Source organism: Pan troglodytes, chromosome 2, assembly GCF_028858775.2.
Source record: "Pan troglodytes isolate AG18354 chromosome 2, NHGRI_mPanTro3-v2.0_pri, whole genome shotgun sequence".
In the NCBI taxonomy this organism is placed as follows: domain Eukaryota; kingdom Metazoa; phylum Chordata; class Mammalia; order Primates; family Hominidae; genus Pan; species Pan troglodytes.
In genome coordinates this window covers 128,256,039-128,278,418 of record NC_086015.1, presented here as the reverse complement: position 1 = coordinate 128,278,418, position 22,380 = coordinate 128,256,039, and the positions used below count along the sequence as shown (strand labels likewise).

At 45.8% G+C, this 22,380-nt stretch overlaps 1 protein-coding gene across 4 annotated transcripts in view; it reads left to right on the top strand.

Moving 5' to 3' along the window:
• Window positions 1-22,380, top strand: part of HEG1 (heart development protein with EGF like domains 1) — a 90,063-nt gene that overhangs the window by 54,912 nt on the left and 12,771 nt on the right. For all 4 annotated transcript variants that reach the window (XM_016941815.4, XM_016941814.4, XM_516708.9 and 1 more), the window contains 3 exons: window positions 2,998-3,132; window positions 9,839-9,881; window positions 10,001-10,038. In XM_016941815.4, coding sequence (XP_016797304.2) covers window positions 2,998-3,132; window positions 9,839-9,881; window positions 10,001-10,038 — 216 coding nt within the window. The remainder of the gene's footprint in view (window positions 1-2,997; window positions 3,133-9,838; window positions 9,882-10,000; window positions 10,039-22,380) is intronic.

Genomic DNA, 22,380 nt, shown 5'->3' with positions numbered 1-22,380 from the left:
CATGAGTAGAAGATATCAGGTTGTAACAGTCTGCTGGTAGATCCATGACATTGACATTCCCAGTGGGCCTGGGTTCCATAACTGCCAGTCAAGAGAGCTTTCTGGAGTGGGCCTGTATATTACAGAGCTTGGGAGCCAGATTGTTAGCCCTTCATTCTGGGATAAGAGCTGGAGCTTGGCCCATTTAAGGCTAGTTATTAATTTGAGAAAAAAAAAAAAAAAGCTAAACTTTCTGAAGTTGAAGTTACTATTGATGGGGGAGTGAGGTAGAAAGGACATGCCCCATTATATCATGCTCGAAACTTTGAGACTCTATGGTTTTACTTTTTTGTTTCTCTTGACAAGGATTCAAGGGTACCAAGTTGTCCTCCCCAGTGAGGTAGGAAAGTCACCTTTCAGTTCACTAAATATTTATGGAGTACATTCTATGTGATCAACATTGCACCAGGTTACTTTTTGTGCCCCATAAATGCATTCAAATCAAGTGCCTTGCAAATCAAGTGCCAGCCATTTGGATTTGAAAGAGCCAGCTCATGGCAGCCCTACCCTCCCTCTGACTCCCATTCTTCCGACTGCTTGTATATGGTTTACGGGAAAGTACCTCTCACCCTTGCTGCCTTGCTGAAGTTCCTATTTACTTCTCCTTTCAGAGCCCGTGAGAACAAAGACAGCTATGCATATTGGCTGAAAAAAACAGGCTTGTTTCCCTGTTTTTCCTCCCAGGTCTTCTCCAGGTTTTGCCAAGACCAGCCTGGTCTCATGCTAACCTTTCTGAGTACTAGAGAGGTGGCCTTGACAGCTTCTGACATCTGGGTGTTTCCAGCATAAGGGCAGTGCTGGGCTACTCTGGACACTACCATTGGAAAGGAGGGTTTTCTGTCTTCACTTCATAAAACATCCACTTCCTTGCCTTTCAAAGAACTGCAGCTCTTGTCATCTCCAGAGGTTTAGTCTTTGGAAATCCCCCATGGAATGTCTTAGCTTTAGATTTACTTAGAGTCTCATTGTCTGTTTTGACGGATGTTATGCCCAGGAAAGACCATGGGAATTGTGAATGTAGCAAAATCACATTGCCAGGCTTTATATGAAAATGGGATTCTACGTGGTCCTATTGGATGGATTTATGGTAGAATATTCTTTGAGAATTCGTAGGGTAGCAACTCCTCCACTGCAGAGGCAGGGCCTGTGTCCCATGCTTTTGCATGGATCTGCTTCTGTGCAGGGCACAGTTGCTCCAGCAGAGTGATTTGCCAGCAGGCTGGATTAATGGGCAGGGTGGAAGGAAAACGTGACATTGGCTTCCAGAAAATATCTAATCAGGCCAGGCAACTCTGGCTGGCTGCTGGACAAGGCAAGTGTCAGCCTGGACATGTTTCTGCCCTGGAGGAATTTCTTTATATTAAGGCTTGAGGACTGGCAAAGCCTTCAAAGAGTTGAGATGAGGAATTGTGGAAGTTCATTACCTCCCTGGTGCCAGCTTTGCAGTGTTTGCCTGGTGAGATTTTCCATTTTTAATTTTTCTCCCTTAAATACAAACTTTTTACAATAAACAAAGGAAATTCTATCACACATACAAATGTGGTTCTGATTGAGCACGCTAGCTTCCACTGATAAAGGCAGGAAATTCAGCTTTGAGAACTAGAGTTGTGTCCTAAGCTTACCTCGTGTGACCAGGCTGTCTACCGGTCCTGAGCTCTCAGGACTCACAAAAGGGGGCAGATGTCAGGAACCCCATGTGGGGTGGCAGCTCATGTCACCAAAACCTGCCTGGGCAGGGGCAGTTTTGCAGCATTAAAAGGGGTACCTGGCTTCTGAATAGGTTGGCTTCCTCCTTTGGGTGGGAAATGGGAGACCATGCCTGGAAAATTGGCAGCCATTCCTCCCTGCACAATAGATACATGGCCCTTCCCCTTGCATCTTTCTTCCCATTCTGAACTTGAGCTTGCCCCCCAATAACAACAGCAAATATCTAGCTTGCCTTGCCCTGCACATGGGTGTAAATAAGGTACTATCCACTATCCAGTTGGTTTCCTATTTTTGTTCTATTCTCTGTGTACCCCATATACACAGGAGGCCTATGCACCCTCATTGTGTCTGCTGTACACAACTTCACAGAGGGCCATATGCCCCACAGGAAATGCTTTCTGATAATAATGAAATGATTCTTTGTCATCCATGAGATGAATAAGGCCCTAAAGTGAACAAGGTAGCAAGCCTGAAAGATGGGCTCCTTCTCTGCCTGCCTCTGTTTCTCTCTGCCTGGTCAGTGACAGGCTGCCATGTGTACCAACCAGTCCCTGTGCGAGGCACTGAAGACCCAGAGATGAAGAAGCCCCAAGAACCCATCAGTGGAGTGGGGGAGACTGCCTGATAAGCAGAATTACACTACAGCCCGGGGCAAGCAGATTGTCTTTCAGATCTCTCCTCATCACCAGTCTCTTGTAGGCAGCACGCTGTCAGGACAGCAAGCCACCCTGCCACAGGGAGTGGTGCTAGGTCCCTTTTTAGGCCATGCAGACACACAGAGCTGAGATGTACTTCCACTTGAGACAGGTCTGGCCTGCACTCCTGTTCTTAGTCCAAGTCTCGGCTTCCTAAGAACTCAGCCGTATTTTCTGGTTGTGCTGATCCTTCCTCCGCAGTCCTTTGGAAGACACAGGGCCATTAAGGGCTGTATTTGCAGTGAGCACCAGAGGAGTGAACAGGGCCTGTTTATTCCAATTTGGTTTCTCAGTGGGTCCGTGGCACGCTGTGAGGGTGTTTTCAATGGGGAACGCTGGTGCACAGCCTGCGGCTGATCAGAGAAGAAGTGGCAGAAGGCAGTACAGATGGACTCCTGAGAGGAGTGTTGCTCTGTGGAGACTTTTCGGAAAACTGTTCTCAGCCTCTTGAAATAGAAAGTTCATGCAGACACATGAGCTTTGAAGTGGAGGAGATTTTAAGGTTTGAAGTGGAGAAGGTTTTGTTTTGTTTCACTGTCTTGTTTTTCCATTCCAGCGGGCAGCTTGTGCAAGCGGAAGAGTCCCGAATGTGACAAAGACACCTCCATCTGCACTGACCTGGACGGCGTTGCCCTGTGCCAGTGCAAGTCGGGATACTTTCAGTTCAACAAGATGGACCACTCCTGCCGAGGTAGCCACAGCTTCACCTGGGGTTCTGTGCCCAGTCCTGGGACTCTGCCTGGTGCTCTGTTTCTCTTTCTTGCTCTCTCTCTCTCTCTCTTTGCTTAGGCGTGACCATTCTAAACTGAGGGTAACTGGTTCTTGTTATTTTGCTCGTGGCAGGATTGAATACATTATCTCCTTGGAATAATAGCATTATCTTTGACTGGTGCATGCTGGTCTGGCCAATTAAATTCAAAGGAAGACAGAATGGAATGCCTGTGGTAGCCGTGCCTTTTCTTTTTTTTTTCCATTTAAAGGAAGTTAGAAAAATTATTGTTTTAATTCCCAAAGCTTTATCTATTGTCTGCTAATCTTTTAAAGTGGAAGTACAAGCATGGGGTCAGGCTTATATCTTTCAGAGGCAGCTGAGGCCAGAGTCAGAGCCCGACTCTGCCTCACTGATCATGTATCACCTTGGGCAAGTCACTTTGTTTCTCTGAGCCTCGGTTTCCTCTTCTGAGAAACGGGTATGGTGATCCTCTATTGGATATTTATTCTAAGAGTTAAGGAAGGCAGTGGATATAGAGGCCCTTTGTAAGCTGTCAGCATCTGCTCTTGTATTTGGTCCAGGTTGTTGTTGAATTAATGAGTTCTGGTTTTAAAGGTCTCATGAAGTGTTTGAGAGCAGAAATCTAATTCTACTAACCTTTAAGGTGAGGCTTAAATTCATTTAGTTTGAGGGAAAAACTGCTCAAAGAATGTAGTCCAAGAATACTGCTTTAAAATAAAATTAATTCAGGTCCAAGAGCACCACGCACCCTGACTTATAAAAGGCTGCTGCAACTTGCAATCACCAGAAAAACTAACGATATAAAGGCCATCATGGATGGCCAGTTTTCCTACTCAGTCAACACCTTGCTGGTGACAGATGTCAATGGATGTTACTGGAATCTGAATAAAAATCACATACTGGGGCGAGGTGACATGCCACTTTTCTCCATCAGGACTTCCCATGAGAGGACTTGTTCATCACAGATAAAAATATATTTCAGGGCAGCACTCTTATCCTGAGCTTCAGACCCTCTGACTTTGTTAGGTTTGGATACAAAGTTCTTCTCAAGTGCGCATCATCAGCTCTCCAGGTGGGACCTGTGATGGGTTTTGAAGGGGAGGGCCAACTCTCTGTGTTGGGCCTAGGTCCAGATGTGTGACTAGCACACAGCATGTCTCAGTGCCGTGCCAGACTGCCACATTGCTACAAAGAGATGATGCTTCCTCATGCCATCTTATCTGCTTTAATGCAAAGTGTTCCTTGCACCTCTTAGAAATGGGGAGTTGAGCCGGGCGTGGTGACTCACGCCTATAATCTCAGCACTTTGGGAGGCCGAGGCGGGCGGATCACCTGAGATCGGGAGTTGGAGACCAGCCTGACCAACACGGAGAAACCCCGTCTCTACTAAAAATACAAAATTAGCTGGGTGTGATGACGCATGCCTGTAATCCCAGCTACTCGGGAAGCTGAGGCAGGAGAATCGCTTGAACCCGGGGAGTGGAGGTTGCAGTGAGCCGAAATCACGCCATTGCACCACTGCAGCCTGGGCAACATCCGTCTCAAAAAAAAAAGAAAACAAATGAGGAGTTGAGCCCATCTTCACATGGGAAGGGGACTGGGCTAACATCCATGTGTGTTGGGGCGCTGTGCTGCTGACAGGGGATGACACAAGGTGGGCAGAGGTATGGGCATGGTGCTGTGGTGTTCCCTGTGAACAGTGTCTCAACAATGGCCCTATCACCTTTGCTTCTGGCTGGCCTGCGCCACTTCCTCTGTTTCCAAGTCAGCAATTTTGTAATTGTTTCAGTTACAGGCTAGCATTAACAAGAGCTGTGAAAGATTTACTGAGTGTGCTGACACAGGCACCAGCAACCTTATGTTGACCAAGTGAGGACCCAAGAAGCAGCATAAGGAAACCTTGATTCGCTTTTGGGCTTGTTGCTGAGACCCCGTGAAGCCCTTTCTCAGCAGTATTTGCACCATCAGGCCTCTGAGGAGTGGATTCCGGAGCTTCTTGGGCCACAGCCCTTTAGGCTGGGTTCTGATGGGTTAGCAGTGACATCTTCTGGCCATCAGTGCTGGAGCACTGACACCTCAAATCAAGGCTCAATATAAATAGAGGATAGAGGAGTGTGTGTTTTCTAAATCACTGCAGTTCAACCTATACATTAGCAAGTCTCTATGTTCTCTGCAGCGTGTGCGTGCGCACACACACATGCACACACAACGTGCTTGGTGTCTCACAGAAAATGTCTTTGCCAGACTTTCAAAGCTACACATAAAATCAAAGTAGATATCCCTCTCATAGGTTTCTTAGCTTCCTTCCATCATGCAGGCATCATGATTAATTCTTTTTTTTTTTTTTTTCTTTTTAGAGACAAAGCCTTGCTCTGTCACTCAGGCTGGAGTGCAGTGGCGCAATCAAGTCTCACTGCAGCCTTGACCTCCTGGGCTCAAGTGATCCTCCCACCTCAGCCTCCCAAGTAGCTGGGACTACAGGTCCTTGCCACTATGTCCAGCTAATTTTTGTATTCTTTGTAGAGATGGGCTTTTGCCATGTTGCCGAGTCTGGTCTCAAACACCTAGGCTCGAGCAATCCACCCACTTCGGCCTCCCAAAGTGCTAGGATTACAGGCATGAGCCACCACACCTGGCAATGAATTCTCACAACCTGTTTGCATGTCTCTTTCTTTAATCCGACTGCCATTGCCTTGAGTGCTAGAACCATGTCCTGAGCAGTGCAGGGTTCAGCAAATGTCTGTTGAACGAACGAGTGGATGATAAGGCAGCAAATAAGATGGGAAAAGATTGACATGGCTAGATATAATTTCCTGCAAGGGAACAAAAGAGTTTTTAAGATGCCACTGTCAGCTGGGCACAGTGGCTCACGCCTATAATCCCAGCACTTTGGGTGGCTGAGGCGGGAGGATCAGGAGGTCAGGAGTTTGAGGCCAGCCTGGCCAATATGGTGAAACCCTGTCTGTACTAAAAATACAAAAATTAGCTGGGCGTGGTGGTGCATGCCTGTAGTCCCAGCTACTAGGGAGGCTGAGGCAGAAGAATCGCTTGAACCCAGGAGGCGGAGGTTGCAGTGAGCTGAGATCCCGCCACTGCACTCCAGCCTGGGTGACAGAGCAAGACTCCGTCTCCAAAAAAAAAAAAAAGATGCCACCATCTACTTATTTCTATTTTTAAGTCCAGAAGACTTGAATTCACTTGTGTCTTATGGCAATAGGGGAAGCCCAATTTGGGAATATATACTAGCTGTTGCCAAATTCATTTCATCTTCAGTGCTCTGTGGTCAGAATACCTCTGCGGCAGGGGTCCCCAACCCTACCGGTTTGTGGTCTGTTAGGAACCGGGCTGCACAGCAGGAGGTGCAGTTAGGAACTGGGCTGCACAGCTGAGTTCCGCCTCCTGTCACATCAGCGGCAGCATTAGATTCTCATAGGAGTGTGGACCCTGTTGTGAACTGCACATGTGAGGGATCTAGGTTACGTGGTCCTTAGGAGAATCTAATGCCTGATGATCTGAGGTGGAACAGCTTCATTCCGAGACCATCTTCCCAAGACCACCCCCTTGCTGGTCCATGGAAAAAATGTCTTCCATGAAACCAGTCACTGGTGCCAAAAACGTGGGGACTGCTGCTCTAGGGTGAGTGAGATGAGAAGCTGGGTCCTAAGGAGCACAGGAGCACCTCACTGACAAGGTTTCCCCAGAAGAGTGCCACGGCACAGTAGCACTCAACCACTGATGCGTAACGGAATGAGCCCATTTGAAATAGAGAAATATCATGACATCAGGGAGCCAGGTCACTTCTGATACAAAATGAAAACAGCCCAACCCATCAGCTCGCGGGCAGGACAACAGATGGACCTTACATCTGCCTGGATGACAGCCATGGAGTGGAGCACTTCCACCCAGCAGATGAAGTCTAATGTTGGGTGGGGAGATTGGATGTAAAAACATTTCCAGGAAGAAGTGTTCAAAATAGAAAAGGCTGGTGTGACATCAGCCTGCCTCAGTGCCGAGATGGGTGGGGAGGAGTCACTGAAGAAGCAAGCAATTTCCGGTGGCTGCCCCGCAGCGTTAGCCATCCACGGATCATCCAGGGCAGCTTCCCCCACTCCCACGACCTGCTGCAGTATGAAGCAGAGGCATACACAGGAGGAGGGCCACCGGACATGGGAGAGGCAGGAGCACTCAGCTGCCTCCTTAGAGAAGGCCCCACCTGAGTGAGGCCAGCAGAGAACTCAGGTATCAAAGATTGGGAGATGGGGCCTCGTTACTCCTTCCCTAAACAGGATGCAATTATGCTCTACCTGTGGCATAAAGTGAAAGCACCTAGTGAAAACTGATTTGATAATATAAGATTTTAAAATATGTAAAAGGTAAATCAGGTTAAAGGGGAAATTAACGGACTGTTTTGTTGAGGCCAGAAGGAAAGTGAATATGCAGAATGAGACACAGCAGGGTCCTGCACGCTTGCTAAAAGAAGGCCCCTCACTTAAGTGCTGAGGTTCCCGGACACTGAGGCAAAAAGGGAAACATGACTTTGAAAAGAGTCAGGGTCCCTAAAAAGCAGCTGTTCAGGAGCATCCCTGTCTTTTAAAACAATGGGGCCAAGAGCAATTTCTCTGGGGCATCCTCGTCAAGAGGTTACTGAGTGGTATTGTAGCAAAGCAGTCCATGACATCCCCAAATAAATACCACAGGGACTTTCCCATGGCTGCCGCTTATAACAAAAAGCCCTTAATACAAGAGAATGTAGCTCAGGAAAAGTGATACTGTGGGGCCAAAACAGTGCTGTCCAGGTGCACAGCTCTCTAATATCTGCCGTGAGACACATTACAGATGATTTAGAACAGTGTTTTTGAAACTGTATTCCACAACACTCTAGTGATATGTTAATAGAAAGTCTGTAACAATAAAGCACATGCCAGAGGCATTCAGCTGCTAACATTAAGAAAGTAGGAGGAAGAACATTCAACACATCGTCATGAGGAAGGTTATCACGCACAAGGACGCTGGACCCAGCCCGCAGGGCATCACTCGCCAGCCCCCTGCCCCTCCTCACCCCCAGCCATGCATGCTACTGGCCCCCATAACTCACCATCAGCACGTCTGCCATCCCATCAAGTATTGCAGCTCCACACTCTGTACCTTTTCTTATTCGGGATCTTTTATGCAATGTATCTCGTACATTAACCCTGTATATCACATTTTTATCATTCCTTGCAGCAGAGAATTTGTCTGTGAGGCCATTTTTCATTGCTTTCATTCAAGCATGCATTATAGCTCATGGTGTTCTGTCATCTTATTGTTGTGTTGAAAATGTTCTGTGATCACATAAATTCAGGAACTGCTGATCCAGGGAAATGGCCAGGCTGCAACTGCTTCAGTGAAGTAGCGTTCCATGAGCCGCACCACCCGAGGGTTCAAAGTTCTGTTCTTGGGCAAGGTGCCGATTAGTACACATCTAGATATGTCCGAAATCCCCTACACAGACTCTAGGGTGAGCATTCTGTTACGAAAACCTGGGTACACACCAGGACTGTGCCCCGGAAGATGTCACCCACAGCTCCCCCCTTCTCATGGAAGGGTGTCAGCAGGGCCATTATCAGGTGAAAGGTTTGATTTACATTAAAGAAGGGGAGCCATATGTCTTTGTGATGGAAGGAGTTTCCCCAGGGGACATTCTTCATCTATAGAGAACTTCTAAATGAATTGCATTGGTCATATAATAATTACAACTACGTGCCCGACATGGTGGCTCACGCCTTTAATCCTAGTACTTTGGGAGGCCGAGGAGGGCGGATCATCTGAGGTCAGGAGTTTGAGCAGCCTGGCCAACATGGTGAAACCTCATCTCTACTGAAAATACAAAAATTAGCCAGGCTTCGTGGCGGGCCCCTGTAATCCCAGCTACCTGGGAGGCTGAGGCAGGAGAATCGTTTGAACCTGGGAGGTCGAGGTTGCAGTGAGCCAAGATAGTGCCACTGCACTCCAGCCTGGGCAACAAAGCTAGACTCATCTCAAAAAGTAATAATAATTACAACTACAAAACCCTGATTTAGTGGTTACTATGTACCAGACCTGTGCTAAGCCATTGGATTGCCTTATTTCACTTAATCACCTCCAATAAAATACTTTTTATAGTTGGGAGATTGAGAGCCACAAAGAGGTTAAGAAAAGTTTCTTGATAAGGTTAAGATTTGAGGCTAGGCATGGTGAATCATGCCTGTAATCCCAGCACTTTGGGAGGCAGAGGCGGGCAGATCACTTTGAACTCAGGAGTTCGAGACAAGCCTGAGCAACAGGGTGAAACCCCATCTCTACTAAAAATACAAAAATTTGCTGGGCATGGTGGCACATGCCTGTAATCCCAGCTACTTGGGAGGCTGAGGCTGGAGAATCGCTTGAACCCAGGAGGTGGAGGTTGCAGTGAGCCAAGATGGCACCACTGCACTCCAGCCTGGGCGACAGAGCGAGACTCTGTCCCAGAAAAAAAAAAAAAAGAGTTGTGCCGGCAACAGTATTTAAGTGAGGATCATTCCAAAGCAGTTTGCAGCCTTCTGGTACTAGAATAATCTTGTGGACTTTAGGGTGGCTGGCGTTTAATTAACTGGGAGTTTGGGAGAGGTAAATAGACACACTCATGCATTTTCCTTTTGTCTTTCAGCATGTGAAGATGGATATAGGCTTGAAAATGAAACCTGCATGAGGTAGGCTCCATGTTGATTTAGTCTAATTTTGTTACAAATCTTATTTAGATAAATTGCCTCACTTATTTCTTTTGAGATTGGAAACTAATTCTTGCCCTTTTTTCTTTCTTGGCTTGCAGTTGCCCATTTGGCCTTGGTGGTCTCAACTGTGGAAACCGTAAGTTTACAAAAGTGGACCATTATGCGTGGGCAGGGGCCTGGCCCTGTTGTTAGTGCACAGGTGTCAGTCTCCTCCCACTTCCCTTAGTTCACACCCGCTGTCTTCTTAGGTTCTGTGCCAATGGCATGGGGGAAACAAAGAGAAAGGCCGGGCGTGGTGGCTCACGCCTGTAATCCCAGCACTTTGGAAGACGGAGGCAGGAGGATCACTTGAGGCCAGGAGTTAGAGACCATTCTGGCCAACATAGTGAAAGCCTGTCTCTAGTAAAAATACAAAAATTAGCTGGGTGTGATGGCACATGCCTGTAATCCTAGCTACTTGGGAAGCTGAGGTGAGAGAATCGCTTGAACCTGGGAGGCGGAGGTTGCAGTGAGCCGAGATCACGCCACTGCACTTCAGCCTGGGTGACAGAGCGACACTTCGTTTAAAAAAAAAAAAAAACCCAAAAAACAACAACAAAAAAAAAAACAAAGAGAAAGACTTGACTGGTACTGTTCAGGGGCTCAAGGTCTGGGCTGGGCAGGGAGTGAAACACTTACTCCTAAATACCCCTGCTGTGTGCTGAGTGTTACTGTGATAACCAGACATGGGGTGTGGGACGGGGAGGCAGGGACTGTGCCCACAGAAGAATGAGAGGACACTCGACAGTACTTCTTGGAGGGAGTGGAATTAGAGGAACAGTAGGAAAGATTTAGACTGGCAGGTATGGGGGGAGGACATCCCAGGCAGAGGGAGCAACTTAGACAAAGGTCTTGAGGCAGCCATGGGCCCTTGGTGTTCTGGGGACAGTGTGTAAGTGGGTGTGACTGGAAGATAGGAAGATAGGAAGGCAGAAAGTAGAGGATTTGGATTGGCAAAGTATATGGGGTCTGAACTGTTGGGGTTGGGATCACCAGGCTGAGGAGTGTAGACTCTAATCAATAACTGTCAGGCAGCTGGCAAAAGTCTTAGAGCAGGAAAGCAGTTTGATCAAGGAAAGCAATTTGGGCTGCATTGAGAACAGACTGGACAGAGGAGAATGTGGGTGCAGCTTAGATATTTCCAGCATAGTCCCACCAGGCATGCTAGAGACACACTTAGGAGTGCTCTCTGATCCAGGTGGAAGTAGAGGGTGGAACGCCAAGCAGCCAAGAGTGTTGGTGGGGACTGTGAGTGGGGCGTGTTTTGCACCTAATCCAGTTCTTGGAGAAAAGCAGTTGTGATTCATTTAAGACTGCTTGCACTGACATTTTCTTATATTCATACATTAGAAATTGAAATTATCTGCAAAATTAAATTTGGGGATATAGCATATCATAGGATGTAATAGAAATACTAACAATGAAGATTTTAGTTTAGGACAGCTTTGGCTCTCATCCTACAGACAAATGTGCCAGTGGACTATATTATAAGTTTACTAGAAGGAAAGTAGACATGATTTTATTTAATGTGTGTAAAAAAGCCCCCCGTTTCTATTCCCCAGTGGTATACCTTACATCTGATTTCTTCAGTGGTGTTTTCTTTGTTCGTAAAGGTTTTCTATTAGCAAGTTTCATTATTGACTTCCTTTGAGCATAACTAAAAAATAAAAATAATGAAATAAAAATCAAACACATTCAATGCTGAATATAAAACTGACATAAAACTCTCTTGGTGCACCCAGCATGGCGCTATACTCTCAGGTCAGAGTCTAGAGACTTGGAATTACATATCCATTTAGGATTACTGATGACTTTGGTCATCTGATTTATCTTGACTGCAGACTAGCAAGAGGTTACAGAAGATAGCCTCAGAGAAAGACTAGGGAGGCAATTCTAAAAGCAATTATATTTATAGTCATATGACTAGAGAGGGAGGAGCTCACAGAATTGATATTTGTTTTTTTTGTGTTTTTGAGATGGAGTCTTGTTCTGTCGCCAGGCTGGAGTTCAGTGGCATGATCTCAGCTCACTGCAACCTCCGCCTCCTGGGTTCAAGCGATTTTCTTGCCTCAGTCTCCCAAGTAGCTGGGACAACAGGTGTGCACCACCACACCCAGCTAATTTTTGTATTTTTAGTAGAGACGGGGTTTTACCATGTTGGCCAGGATGGTCCCGATCTCTTGACCTTGTAATCCGCCCACCTCGGCCTCCCAAAGTGCTGGGATTCCAGGCATGAGCCGCCGTGCCCGGCCGATGTTTGTTTTTTAAGTAGGAACCTGCAGCCCTGAGTGGTGTAGTAAACAACCCTGTACTCTTTAGAAGTCCCAGAGGACACTGTGGGGCCATAGAACCATGTGAGCACGGCCCTTCACTCCAATGGACCCCAGTCATCACGCTCTAAATGGTGTTTGGTGCACTCAGTTTAATAATATTAGGCAAGGAAGTTATCATATTTTAGGCTTTTTTATTTAATAAATTAAAGAATAGTCAAAATTCTTTTTAGGTGTCAATGCTGAACAGGGTAGGCTTGAGTATTTTGGAGATTTGGCTTATGTAAAACAGTCTGGATGGCAGTACATGTCCTTTTCTAAAGATCAGTATTTAGGCAAGCCAGTTTCTCAGCTGGGCTCAGGGTCTTTATGCTTTTGTGTTTAGGAGGATATCTGTGCCTTAAAGGGGCTGCCTGGTCTACAGAGTGGTGTGTGTTCACTTTTTCGTGTGAATCTCATTTCTCACTTGAAACCAGAACAGAGTCACAGAGAGCTCGTAAACTGATCAGAGAATGGAGTAGCCTGTGCACAAAAATAGATAAGAAAATCTATAACGTTTCAATGTGGAAAAAGGAGGCTGAATAATCAGACAGAAATTTAGGATATTTGAGTCTTGTTTCCCAAATGCTGGAATACTAGAACTACATGGTATATATATATATGTGTGTGTGTGTGTGTGTGTGTGTGTGTGTACACATATATAGTCTTTCAGAAGAGATGCTTCAAGGCTAAGAGTAGAGGTTACATCACAAGCCTGCGGACCTGATCCTAAGATATTGTTAGAAACAGAGAGGCTTGGCCGGTCGCTGTGGCTCACGCCTGTAATCCCAGCACTTTGGGAGGCCGAGGCGGGCGGATCACGAGGTCAGGAGATTGAGACCGTCCTGGCTAACCCGGTGAAACCCCGTCTCTACTAAAAATACAAAAAATTAGCTGGGCATGGTGGCAGGCGCCTGTAGTTCCAGCTACTCAGGAGGCTGAGGCAGGAGAATGGCGTGAACCTGGGGGGGCGGAGCTTGCAGTGAGCCGGGATAGCGCCATTGCACTCTGGCCGGGGCGACACAGCGAGACTCCGTCTCAAAAAAAAAAAAAAAAAAAGAGAGAGGCTTAGCAGCAGGAGGCTCAAAGTGCAGCAGACCTGTATCACGTGTGCAAGAAACTCATCTGAATGCAATCCCACCTGATGGCAGAGAAAGAGGGAGCCAGTGAGACAGGTGAGAGGTGTGGAGGTGTGGCCACCCTGTTCTCCACGTGTGCCCCTCGGGTGAGCCAGGGAGCAGGAGGTAAGAGATATGACCTGCTCAGTCCTCTTGGTGCCTCTCATCCCTGACAGGCCTCTCATAGAATGAGCTAGTACTTTAAACCTGCTTTGGTCAGACAGCTCCCTAGTTTTTATTTTTTATTTTTAGAGATGAGGTCTCTCTCTATTGCCCAGGCTGGAGTGCAGTGGCCTGATCATGGCTCACTGTAGCCTCAACCTCTCAGTCTCAAGCAATCCTCCCACGTTGGTCTCCCAAAGTGTTAGGATTACAGGCATGAGCTACCACACCTGACCCCTAAATAAGTTTTATTAGAAAATGCTTCATGTTTCTCAGCGAATGGAAGAGTGATCCATCGAGGGAACATGAGTCTATAAAGGGCTGCAGGAAAGGGGTGTGAGCTGCAGGGCATTATTCTAAGTGGCACTGGTAATTTTTTTCTCAGAGATTATTAAGTACTATACATGTTTGGGGATGCTGTTTCCCTATGTCATTGACTATTCTGTAAGTTCTTATGTTAGGAAAAAGTCAAGTCCTCTCCATTATTTTTGTGGGGTTCTGGAAGTAGCCAAGATTTCTCTCTGATTCCTCAGACTTCCTTTTCCTTCCCATTTGTCCAAGTCACTGTCACTGTGTCCAGCAGAGGGCAGAGGCCTATCTGGATGGTTTGCTCCTGGCCACCTTTTAGAACCGGCCGCCTATCTTTAGTTTGGTAACTTTTGTTATTCTGTGATGGCATGTAAATATCACTTTATCATTTTGATATCTCTATTAGTTTCGGTGTTGCAAGACAGTTAATATTATAGTGGCTGATAATAAGTAGCACTTGCCACCTGCCTCTTTCTCTGAGGTCTGGGCCAAGACCTGGGTGTTGGTTAAGGAGTTGGGAATTCATCCCTCTCTATGGTGATAGCATATTGGGAATCTGTGAATCATCACTCAACGTTTTGTGCCAAATAGCAGGGCTCTGACTGCCCACCGCTATTACTCCCATTATTGCCACCCAAGACAGCAGGGGCCTTCCTGGGGCTGTGACTCAGGCTGGATTTTTCGTAGGCAAGAAATGCTTCTTCTCTATGCAGGCTTCTTAGGGCAGATGCTCTACCCAAGCCCAATGAGGCTGGGGAGGCTGGCTTTTTCCAGCCAAGCACACATCATCCAACTCCAGTAGATTTTGGCATTAGGCGTAACCTATGTCCTACCCCTCAAAAGTTTCTGTGCACTTTCTACTTGTGCCCAGATTTCAGTCCTTGCTCCTTACAGAGAAACTGGAAAGGGCAAGGCACAGTGGCTCACGCCTGTAATCCCAGCACTTTGGGAGGCCGAGGCAGGAGAGTCATTTGAGGTCAGGAGTTCGAGACCAGACTGGCCAACATGGTGAAACCTCATCTCTACTAAAAATACGAAAATTAGCTGGACGTGGTGGCGCATGCCTGTAATCCCAGCTACTCGGGAGGCTGAGGCAGGATAATCGCTTGAACCTGGCAGGCAGAGGCTGCAGTAAGCCGAGATTGCACCATTGCACTCCAGCCTGGGCGACAGAGCAAGACTCTGTCTCAAAAAATAAGTAAACGAATAAATATCTGGAAAGGGCAGGACAAACCTTTCTCTCAAGTCTTCACCCCCTGCTGGAGCAGGGCCCCCACTCCTGGGCAGCGCAGGCCTGCACCTTTCTTATCACGGCTCTCCTTTTAATTTTTTAAACACGTAAAATATCTCTCTGTTTATATCCCAGATTCCACCAATTTCAACAGCAAATATACCATTTGCCAGATGGCCCCAGAATTCTTTTAGGAATGTGTCATCAGATGTGTCTCTCACTCCCCTTGCCTCCACCCTTTTCTTAGGGCGTGCACATTTCCTCTGTTGCTGGAAGTTTACGTTGGTTCCTCCTCACAGTTTCATGATTGCTCTCATGACACTTTGGGTTGTTTAGCCTTTTTTCTATTTTTAAAATAAATTCCTTTTTTAAAAAATAACAATATAGCACATGCCCATTAATTTCCCCTATTTTAACCCAAATTAATTAGAAAATAAATAGAAGTTAAGGGAAGAGGAGAGTAAACAGTCTCACCACCCATTAAACACTATGTTGACCATGTTTCCTTACTACTAAGTGTGGGGCATAGGCCAGCAGGATCCATGTCACCTTGGAGCTTGTTGGAAATGAGCAACTTCGGGCTCCCCACTCCAGACCCACTGAATCCGAATCTGAATTCTCACCAGGCCCATAAATTTAGTTAATATGCATATTTATATGCATATTAAAGTTAGAGAAACACTGGTATTATATATTTTTCCAGAGATATATATGTGTATGTCTTTTTAACAGAAATTCGATCTCACTGAACATACTGTTCTGTAACCTGCTTTTAAACCTAGTAAACTGTGGAATGTTTTCACTTACATAATTTTATAATGTTACTTTTGATAGTCCTGTGAAATTCTGCTCTATGGACCTACTGTAATTTGCTTAACCATTCCCCTCTTACTGCCTTTCAAAAGTCTCTTTTTAAAATATTCTGTCATCTAAGCCATTCTTCTGTTTTTTGTTTGTTTGTTTTTGTTTTGTTTTTTGGTTGTTTTTTTTGTTTTTTGTTTTTTTTTGAGACGGAGTTTCACTCTTGTTGCCCAGGCTGGAGTGCAATGGCGCGATCTTGGTTCACTGCATCCTCTGCCTCTGGGGTTCAAGGGATTCTCCTACCTCAGCCTCCTGAGTAGCTGGAATTACAGGACCCCACCACCACACCTGGGTAACTTTTTGTATTTTTAGTAGAGGCAGGGTTTCATCACATTGGCCAGGCTGGTATCGAACTCCTGAACTCAGGTGATCCACCTGCCTCAGCCTCCCAAAGCTGGGATTACAGGCATGAGCCACCGTGCCTGGCCCCATTTTTCTGTTTTATGGTTATTGTCATTTTGTGATCATAGAGCTCACATAATTCTCCTAGATTACTTTTTTCTGGCCACAGACATTTTTTTCCATCCCTCTTTCATATTTGCCACGTCTCTTTTGTAGGTCATCCTTTCATTCAAAGGGTCTGCACCTCTTCAGAGGAGACCCCTGCCTCACAGCCTCCCAGTGTAGCCAGCAGGGAGTGAGAGTCTGCCTTCCCCACTGACAGCCCTCTTCCCGTGAAGCCAGACATTCCGCTTAAATATCTTTCTACACTGTCTTCCCAGCCCAACCCACGGTCTGATGGCAGGTGTAGAAGGTGTCTTTCAGTTGTGTTCACCCAGTTGTTGCCTTGGGTTATAAAAGACTTAGACCAATGGAAATGCTGTGTGTTGGTGGGAGTCACTCAGAACAAACATCTGGGAAGACAGCACTAAACTGCTTAGGAGGAAGGAGGGAGAATCTATTAATATTACCCAGAAGGCAGCTGGAAGTCTCATTCAGCTAAAAGCAGTCATTTTACTCGGTCTTGACTGGCCTCCCTTCACTTCAAACGGGGTAAGGCAGGGATTGGGGAGAGGGAACTGCTGTTCTGTACCCAACCCTTCTGCTAGTGAAGACTATTTGGTGAGGTGGAAGGGATAGAGTTGTGTAAAACATCAGGAGAAAGTGACAATCATGTGGGGCACTGTCACAGTGGAGAGTGGTGGGCACTGGGTATGTTCACACCCTGGTTGTAGACTTGCAAAAGGTGAATTTCAGAAGGTGCAGGAGAAAATAAGAATGCTGTGAACAGAGATGGAAGAGGAATGGAAAGATTTTAAAGGCAAAATTTGTCTGAGTGCGGTGGCTCACACCTGTAATCCCAGCACTTTAGGAGGCTGAGGAGGGAGGATTGCTTGAGCCCAGAAATTTGAGACCAACCTGGGCAACATAGCGAGACCTCATCTCTAAAAAAAAAAAAAAAAAAAAAAAAAAAATCAGCCAGGCATGGTGGCATGCACTTAGTGTCCCAGCTACTTGGGAAACTGAGGTGAGAGGATCACTTGAGCTGGGGGGTTGAGGTAGCAGTGAGCTGTAATCATGCCACTACACTGCAGCCTGGGTGACAGAGCAAGACCTTGTCTCAAAAAAAGATTAAAAAATAAAAGGCAAAATTCTAACCATAAATCACAAGTGAGCTCAGTGAGGAAAAATATGGAGAGAACTGAATGCATTGTAAGATAAAAACTAATGTGGCTACCTAGAAAATTCTGTAATGTGTTCAAGAATCTTAAAGGAAGGTTGGCTAAGGTTCTCCTGGAGTAAGTGAGCCTAGTTAGCCTAAGCGACAAAGAGAGTTTATTGGAAGAATCCTGGCATCAGGAGTGGAAGGAACCAAGGAAGTGGAGGAAGGAAGCTCAGCAGCTGGGGGTAGCGAGGAGCTTCCTGTGAGAGCACATGTTGCCATGACTGCATCCTCATGTCTCATCTCCACTCTTTGCCATGTATCTGTATGCAGGCTCTCCTTCCCAGACAACATGATGGGAAATAGGGTCACCAAACAGCTCTTGGTTGGGGGTGGGGAGGTCTCTAGCTCAGCAATTGTGAAAGTGATGGCCCTCTTTTCTCAAATTCCTGGGAAGTAACTAATTGATCCACTTTGGATGGTGGGTTTGTTCCAGGACCAGCCAGCTGTGTCCAGGGGATGGTGTTACATGTCCGAGTGTGCCCACCCCTGGCTGCAGATGGAAGGGGGTGCACAGTTTTCAGAAGGGGGGTGGCTAAGCAGATAGTCCAGTAGATCCCATCCAAATAAGCATATAAACATAAACAAATATGGCTCTGGGGAAAGGCTAAGGCCCAGAATGTGCTGTTGGTTTGATGAAAGATGCTAACTGTGATGACAGCAATGTCAAGCTGTGAAGAATAAGGGAAACATGGAGCCATTGCTTGAGAAAGACTGAAATGTCAACAAATGCCAAGAAGAAAGTAGGACTAAGAATTCCAAGCTCTTCATTCCAGAAATCTTTTCGCACTAAAAAGGATAGGACAGACAAGCCTAAGATGACATTCACTGCCTCTGTCTCACCTAAATATTCAGAGCACCTCTAAAGCTAGGAAACACTTCAGTTGGCACTTATTCAAATCCATGCACTTCTACGTCATCATAAATCTAAAATCAGTACTTAACCCCAAAAGATCAGTTGTAGAATGATTTTAAGAAGATCTGTGGGGGATATTACAAGGTTACAGTGACATGGCTGCCAAAGAACTTCAAATGTACTCTTTAAAAAATATGTATATGACTGGGCGTGGTGGCTCACGCCTGTAATCCCAGCACTTTGGGAGGCCGAGGCGGGCGGATCATGAGGTCAGGAGTTTGAGACCAGCCTGGCCAACATGGTGAAACTCCATCTCTCTAAAAATACAAAAATTAGCTGAGCATGGTGGTTCATTCCTATAATCCCAGCTACTCAGCTGGCTGAGGAAGGAGAATCGCTTGAACCCGGGAGGCAGAGGTTGCAGTGAGCCAAGATCGTGCCACTGCACTCCAGCCTGGGCGACTCCGTCTCAAAAAGAAAAAAAAAAATATGTATGTGTATATATACACAATGTCAAGATTTCAGGGAGGGGTGTGTGTGTGTGTGTGCATATGTAAATATGTAAATAAAATTTGGGAAATACAGAAAAGCACAAAGAAGAAAGCAAATTATCCACCATTACCCGAGGCAGTGCTAACTTGTGCAAACATTTTGGTGAGTTCCTCCCAGGCTCTTTCTCTCTGCTTGTGTGCTGGGTGGTCTCCTGGCTTTCAGCCCAGTGCTCTTTCCTCTCCTGTGTAATCTAAACCAGTGCTACCCACGGTCTGGTCCATTGGCTGGCAGCAGCACCATCCCATAGAAGCCTCTAGAAGTGAGGTTCTGAGCCCCTGCCCAGTATGACTGAACCAAATCTCTTGGAGCAGGGACCAGGAATCTGGGTTTTAACAAGGCTTGTGGGTGACTGAGATGCAGACGGGAGTTTGAGAAGCCCTCGTCTATGCCAGTGCTGTACAACTTGTGGTCTGCCGTGTGAACTGTTACTGGACCATGGCAAGATAACACAGAAGTTGAGAGTGAGCACTTAGAAATGTTTATATTAACTTGACATAACTGTGACATCCAAGCATGGGAGCCTTGGAAAAGAGTTTTATTATATTTCACAAATATATCAGTCCACAGTCGAGTTGACTGTGACTTTAAAAAAAAAAAACTTTAAAAAAAAAAAAAAGGAAAAAGTGAAATTTATGATAGTTGGTGCCTGTAGGGACAGATGAGGGGAGGAGCACATGCGACTTTATTTTCTTTATTTAAAAAGAATATCCAGGTTGGGCGCAGTGGCTCACACCTGTAATCCCAGCACTTTGGGAGGCCAGGGTGAGAGGACCACTTGAGGCCAGGAGTTCAAGACCAGCCTGGACAACATAGTGATACCCTGTCCCTACAAAAACCAAAAATTAGTTGCGCCCGTGGTCCCAGCTGCTTGGCAGGCTGAGGCAGAAGGATTGCTTGAGCCCAGGAGTTGAAGGCTGCAGTGAACTGTGATTTTGCCACTGCACTCCAGTGTGGGCAACATAGTGAGACCTGTCTCAAAAAAAAAAAGGATATCCAGAAGCACAAACAAGCAAGCAAAAACTGGTCCTCAGGCCAGGCGCTGTGGCTCACATCTGTAATCTCAGCACCGTGAGAGGCCGAGGTGAGCGGATCACTGGAGGCCAAGAGTTTGAGACCAGCCTGGCCAACATAGCGAAACCCCATCTCTACTAAAAATGCCAAAAAATTAGCTGGGCATGGTGGCGCGTGCCTGTAATCACAGCTACTCAGGAGGTTGAGGCATGAGAATCGCTTGAACCTGGGAGGAAGAGGTTGCAGTGAGCCGAGATCACACCATTGCACTCCAGCCTGGGCAATGGAGCCAGACACTGTAAAAAAAAAAAAAAAAAAAAAAAAAAAAAAAAAAAACTGGTCCTTGACCACAGATAGTTTGAGAAGCACTGGTCTACACCATCTGTGTCTCTTTTTAGACAAAACTGCTTGTTTCCAACAGGAACCTGCTACAGCTGCAGCCACTTGCAAGGGTCACTTCTAAAATGGATGCTTACTTGTTTTGTTGGAAGTGAGAAAATTTAACTTGGTGTGGCAGGATAAGCAGGAGCCAGACTCTGGTCTTTAGGAAAAAAGGGAGCCACAGAGGGTTTTTTAAAGCAGGGAAATGGCAAGATCAGATTTGCTTTCTATAATAGTGAGTGGACAAGACTGGGCACAGGTGGATGCGTTGGGAAGCAGCTGCAGTTGTCCAGACAAGGGATGATGGTAGCTCAGAGCCATGTTGGGGGAGATGAAGAAAAGTGGATAAATTCAAGAGGTTTGTTTTCTGTCTTCACTTTTGTTAAAAAAGAAACTTTCAAATACATGTGTTGGGAGGTAAGGAAGAGAATGTGTTTATTCTGTTGCTTGGCTTTGTTTCCTGTATATCTTAATACTGATGGCTTTTGTATCCTAATACTGATGGTTTTACGTAATAGCCAGGTTTCTGTGCTATTTATTTAAATAAAAGGATAGGAAAATTGTTGCATGGCTTGTATTTGCTCATAGTCTACCTGTTGCCTGTCTTCATTCTCAACCAGCACCTAGTGCTCTAGAAGCTTGGTGAGGAGGGGAGGAAGGTGTCAGCCCTGTACCTCATCCTTGTTTACATCCTTGTTTAGTAGAAACGGGGTTTCACCATGTTAGCCAGGATGGTCTCAATCTCCTGACCTCGTGATCTGCCTGCCTCGGCCTCCCAAAGTGCTGGGATTACAGGCTCCAATCTTAATTTACTATCGAGAATCCGGCTACTGGTGTTTCATCCTGGATCCTACAACTAGAGAACACAATTTTCTTGTATTTCCACAACCAAAAAATCAATAGGAATATTTAATAAAATTTATTGAAGATATGATTTTACCAGAAATACATAGATATAAAAGCAATTCATTAAAGCTTTTAATATTGCTTTCTACATATGATATGTACTTGCTTAAATCACTGCTAATTTCTGGTAATTAAATTTGATGTGTATCTATTGAGGAGCTACTCAGTCCCTAGCATGGTTGATGCAGTGATTCCCAGACTCTAGACTTAACTGATCAGTAATGTTCCTTATAAAATTGGGGAGTCTAACCTAGGGTTGCCTCCTTTTTATTTTATCAAGTAAAAATCTAGAACTGAATCAAGAATTTTTAGGCCAGGCATGGTGGCTCAAGCCTGTAATCCCAGCACTTTGGGAGGCAGAGGCTGGTGGACCACCTGAGGTTAGGAGTTCGAGATCAGTCTGGCCAACATTGCGAAACCTCGTCTCTACTAAAAACACAAAAAAATTAGCAGGGCATGGTGGCACGTGTCTGTAATCCCAGCTACTCAGGAGGCTGAGGCAGAAGAATCGCTTGAACCCAGGAGGTGGAGGTTCAGTGAGCCGGGATCGCACCATTGCACTCCAGACTGGGCAACAAGAGCAAGACTCCGTCTCGGAAAAAAAAAGAAAAAAAAAAAGAATTTTTATATCTACTATCACCATTAACTCAAAAAATTAAACAACACCAAAGGGTGGGAAGTGACCAAGAAAAGATTCTGCGTTATCTCCATTACTTTTTTATTTATTTATTTATTTATTTTTGAGACAGAGTCTCACTGTGTCACCCAGGCTGGAGTGCAGTGGTTTGATCTCAGCTCACAGCAACCTCGGTCTCCTGGACCCATCCATTACTTTAATAAAAATCAGATTTACTGAGGCATAATTTACACATGATAAAAGGCATCCATCTTAAGTGACAGAGAAAAGTAGAAAGGACAAAAATCTTAGATTATAGAACAGTTATCAAAGAGGAACAAATTAAGTTTTTAAAAAACTCATAACTCACATTTATTTTTCTTTTTCTACCGTGGGTTGGTGAAAATTTCATCGGGGCTGGTGCACAGGTAAAAGTTAGGAGCCACCATCCTAGGAGTGGCTTA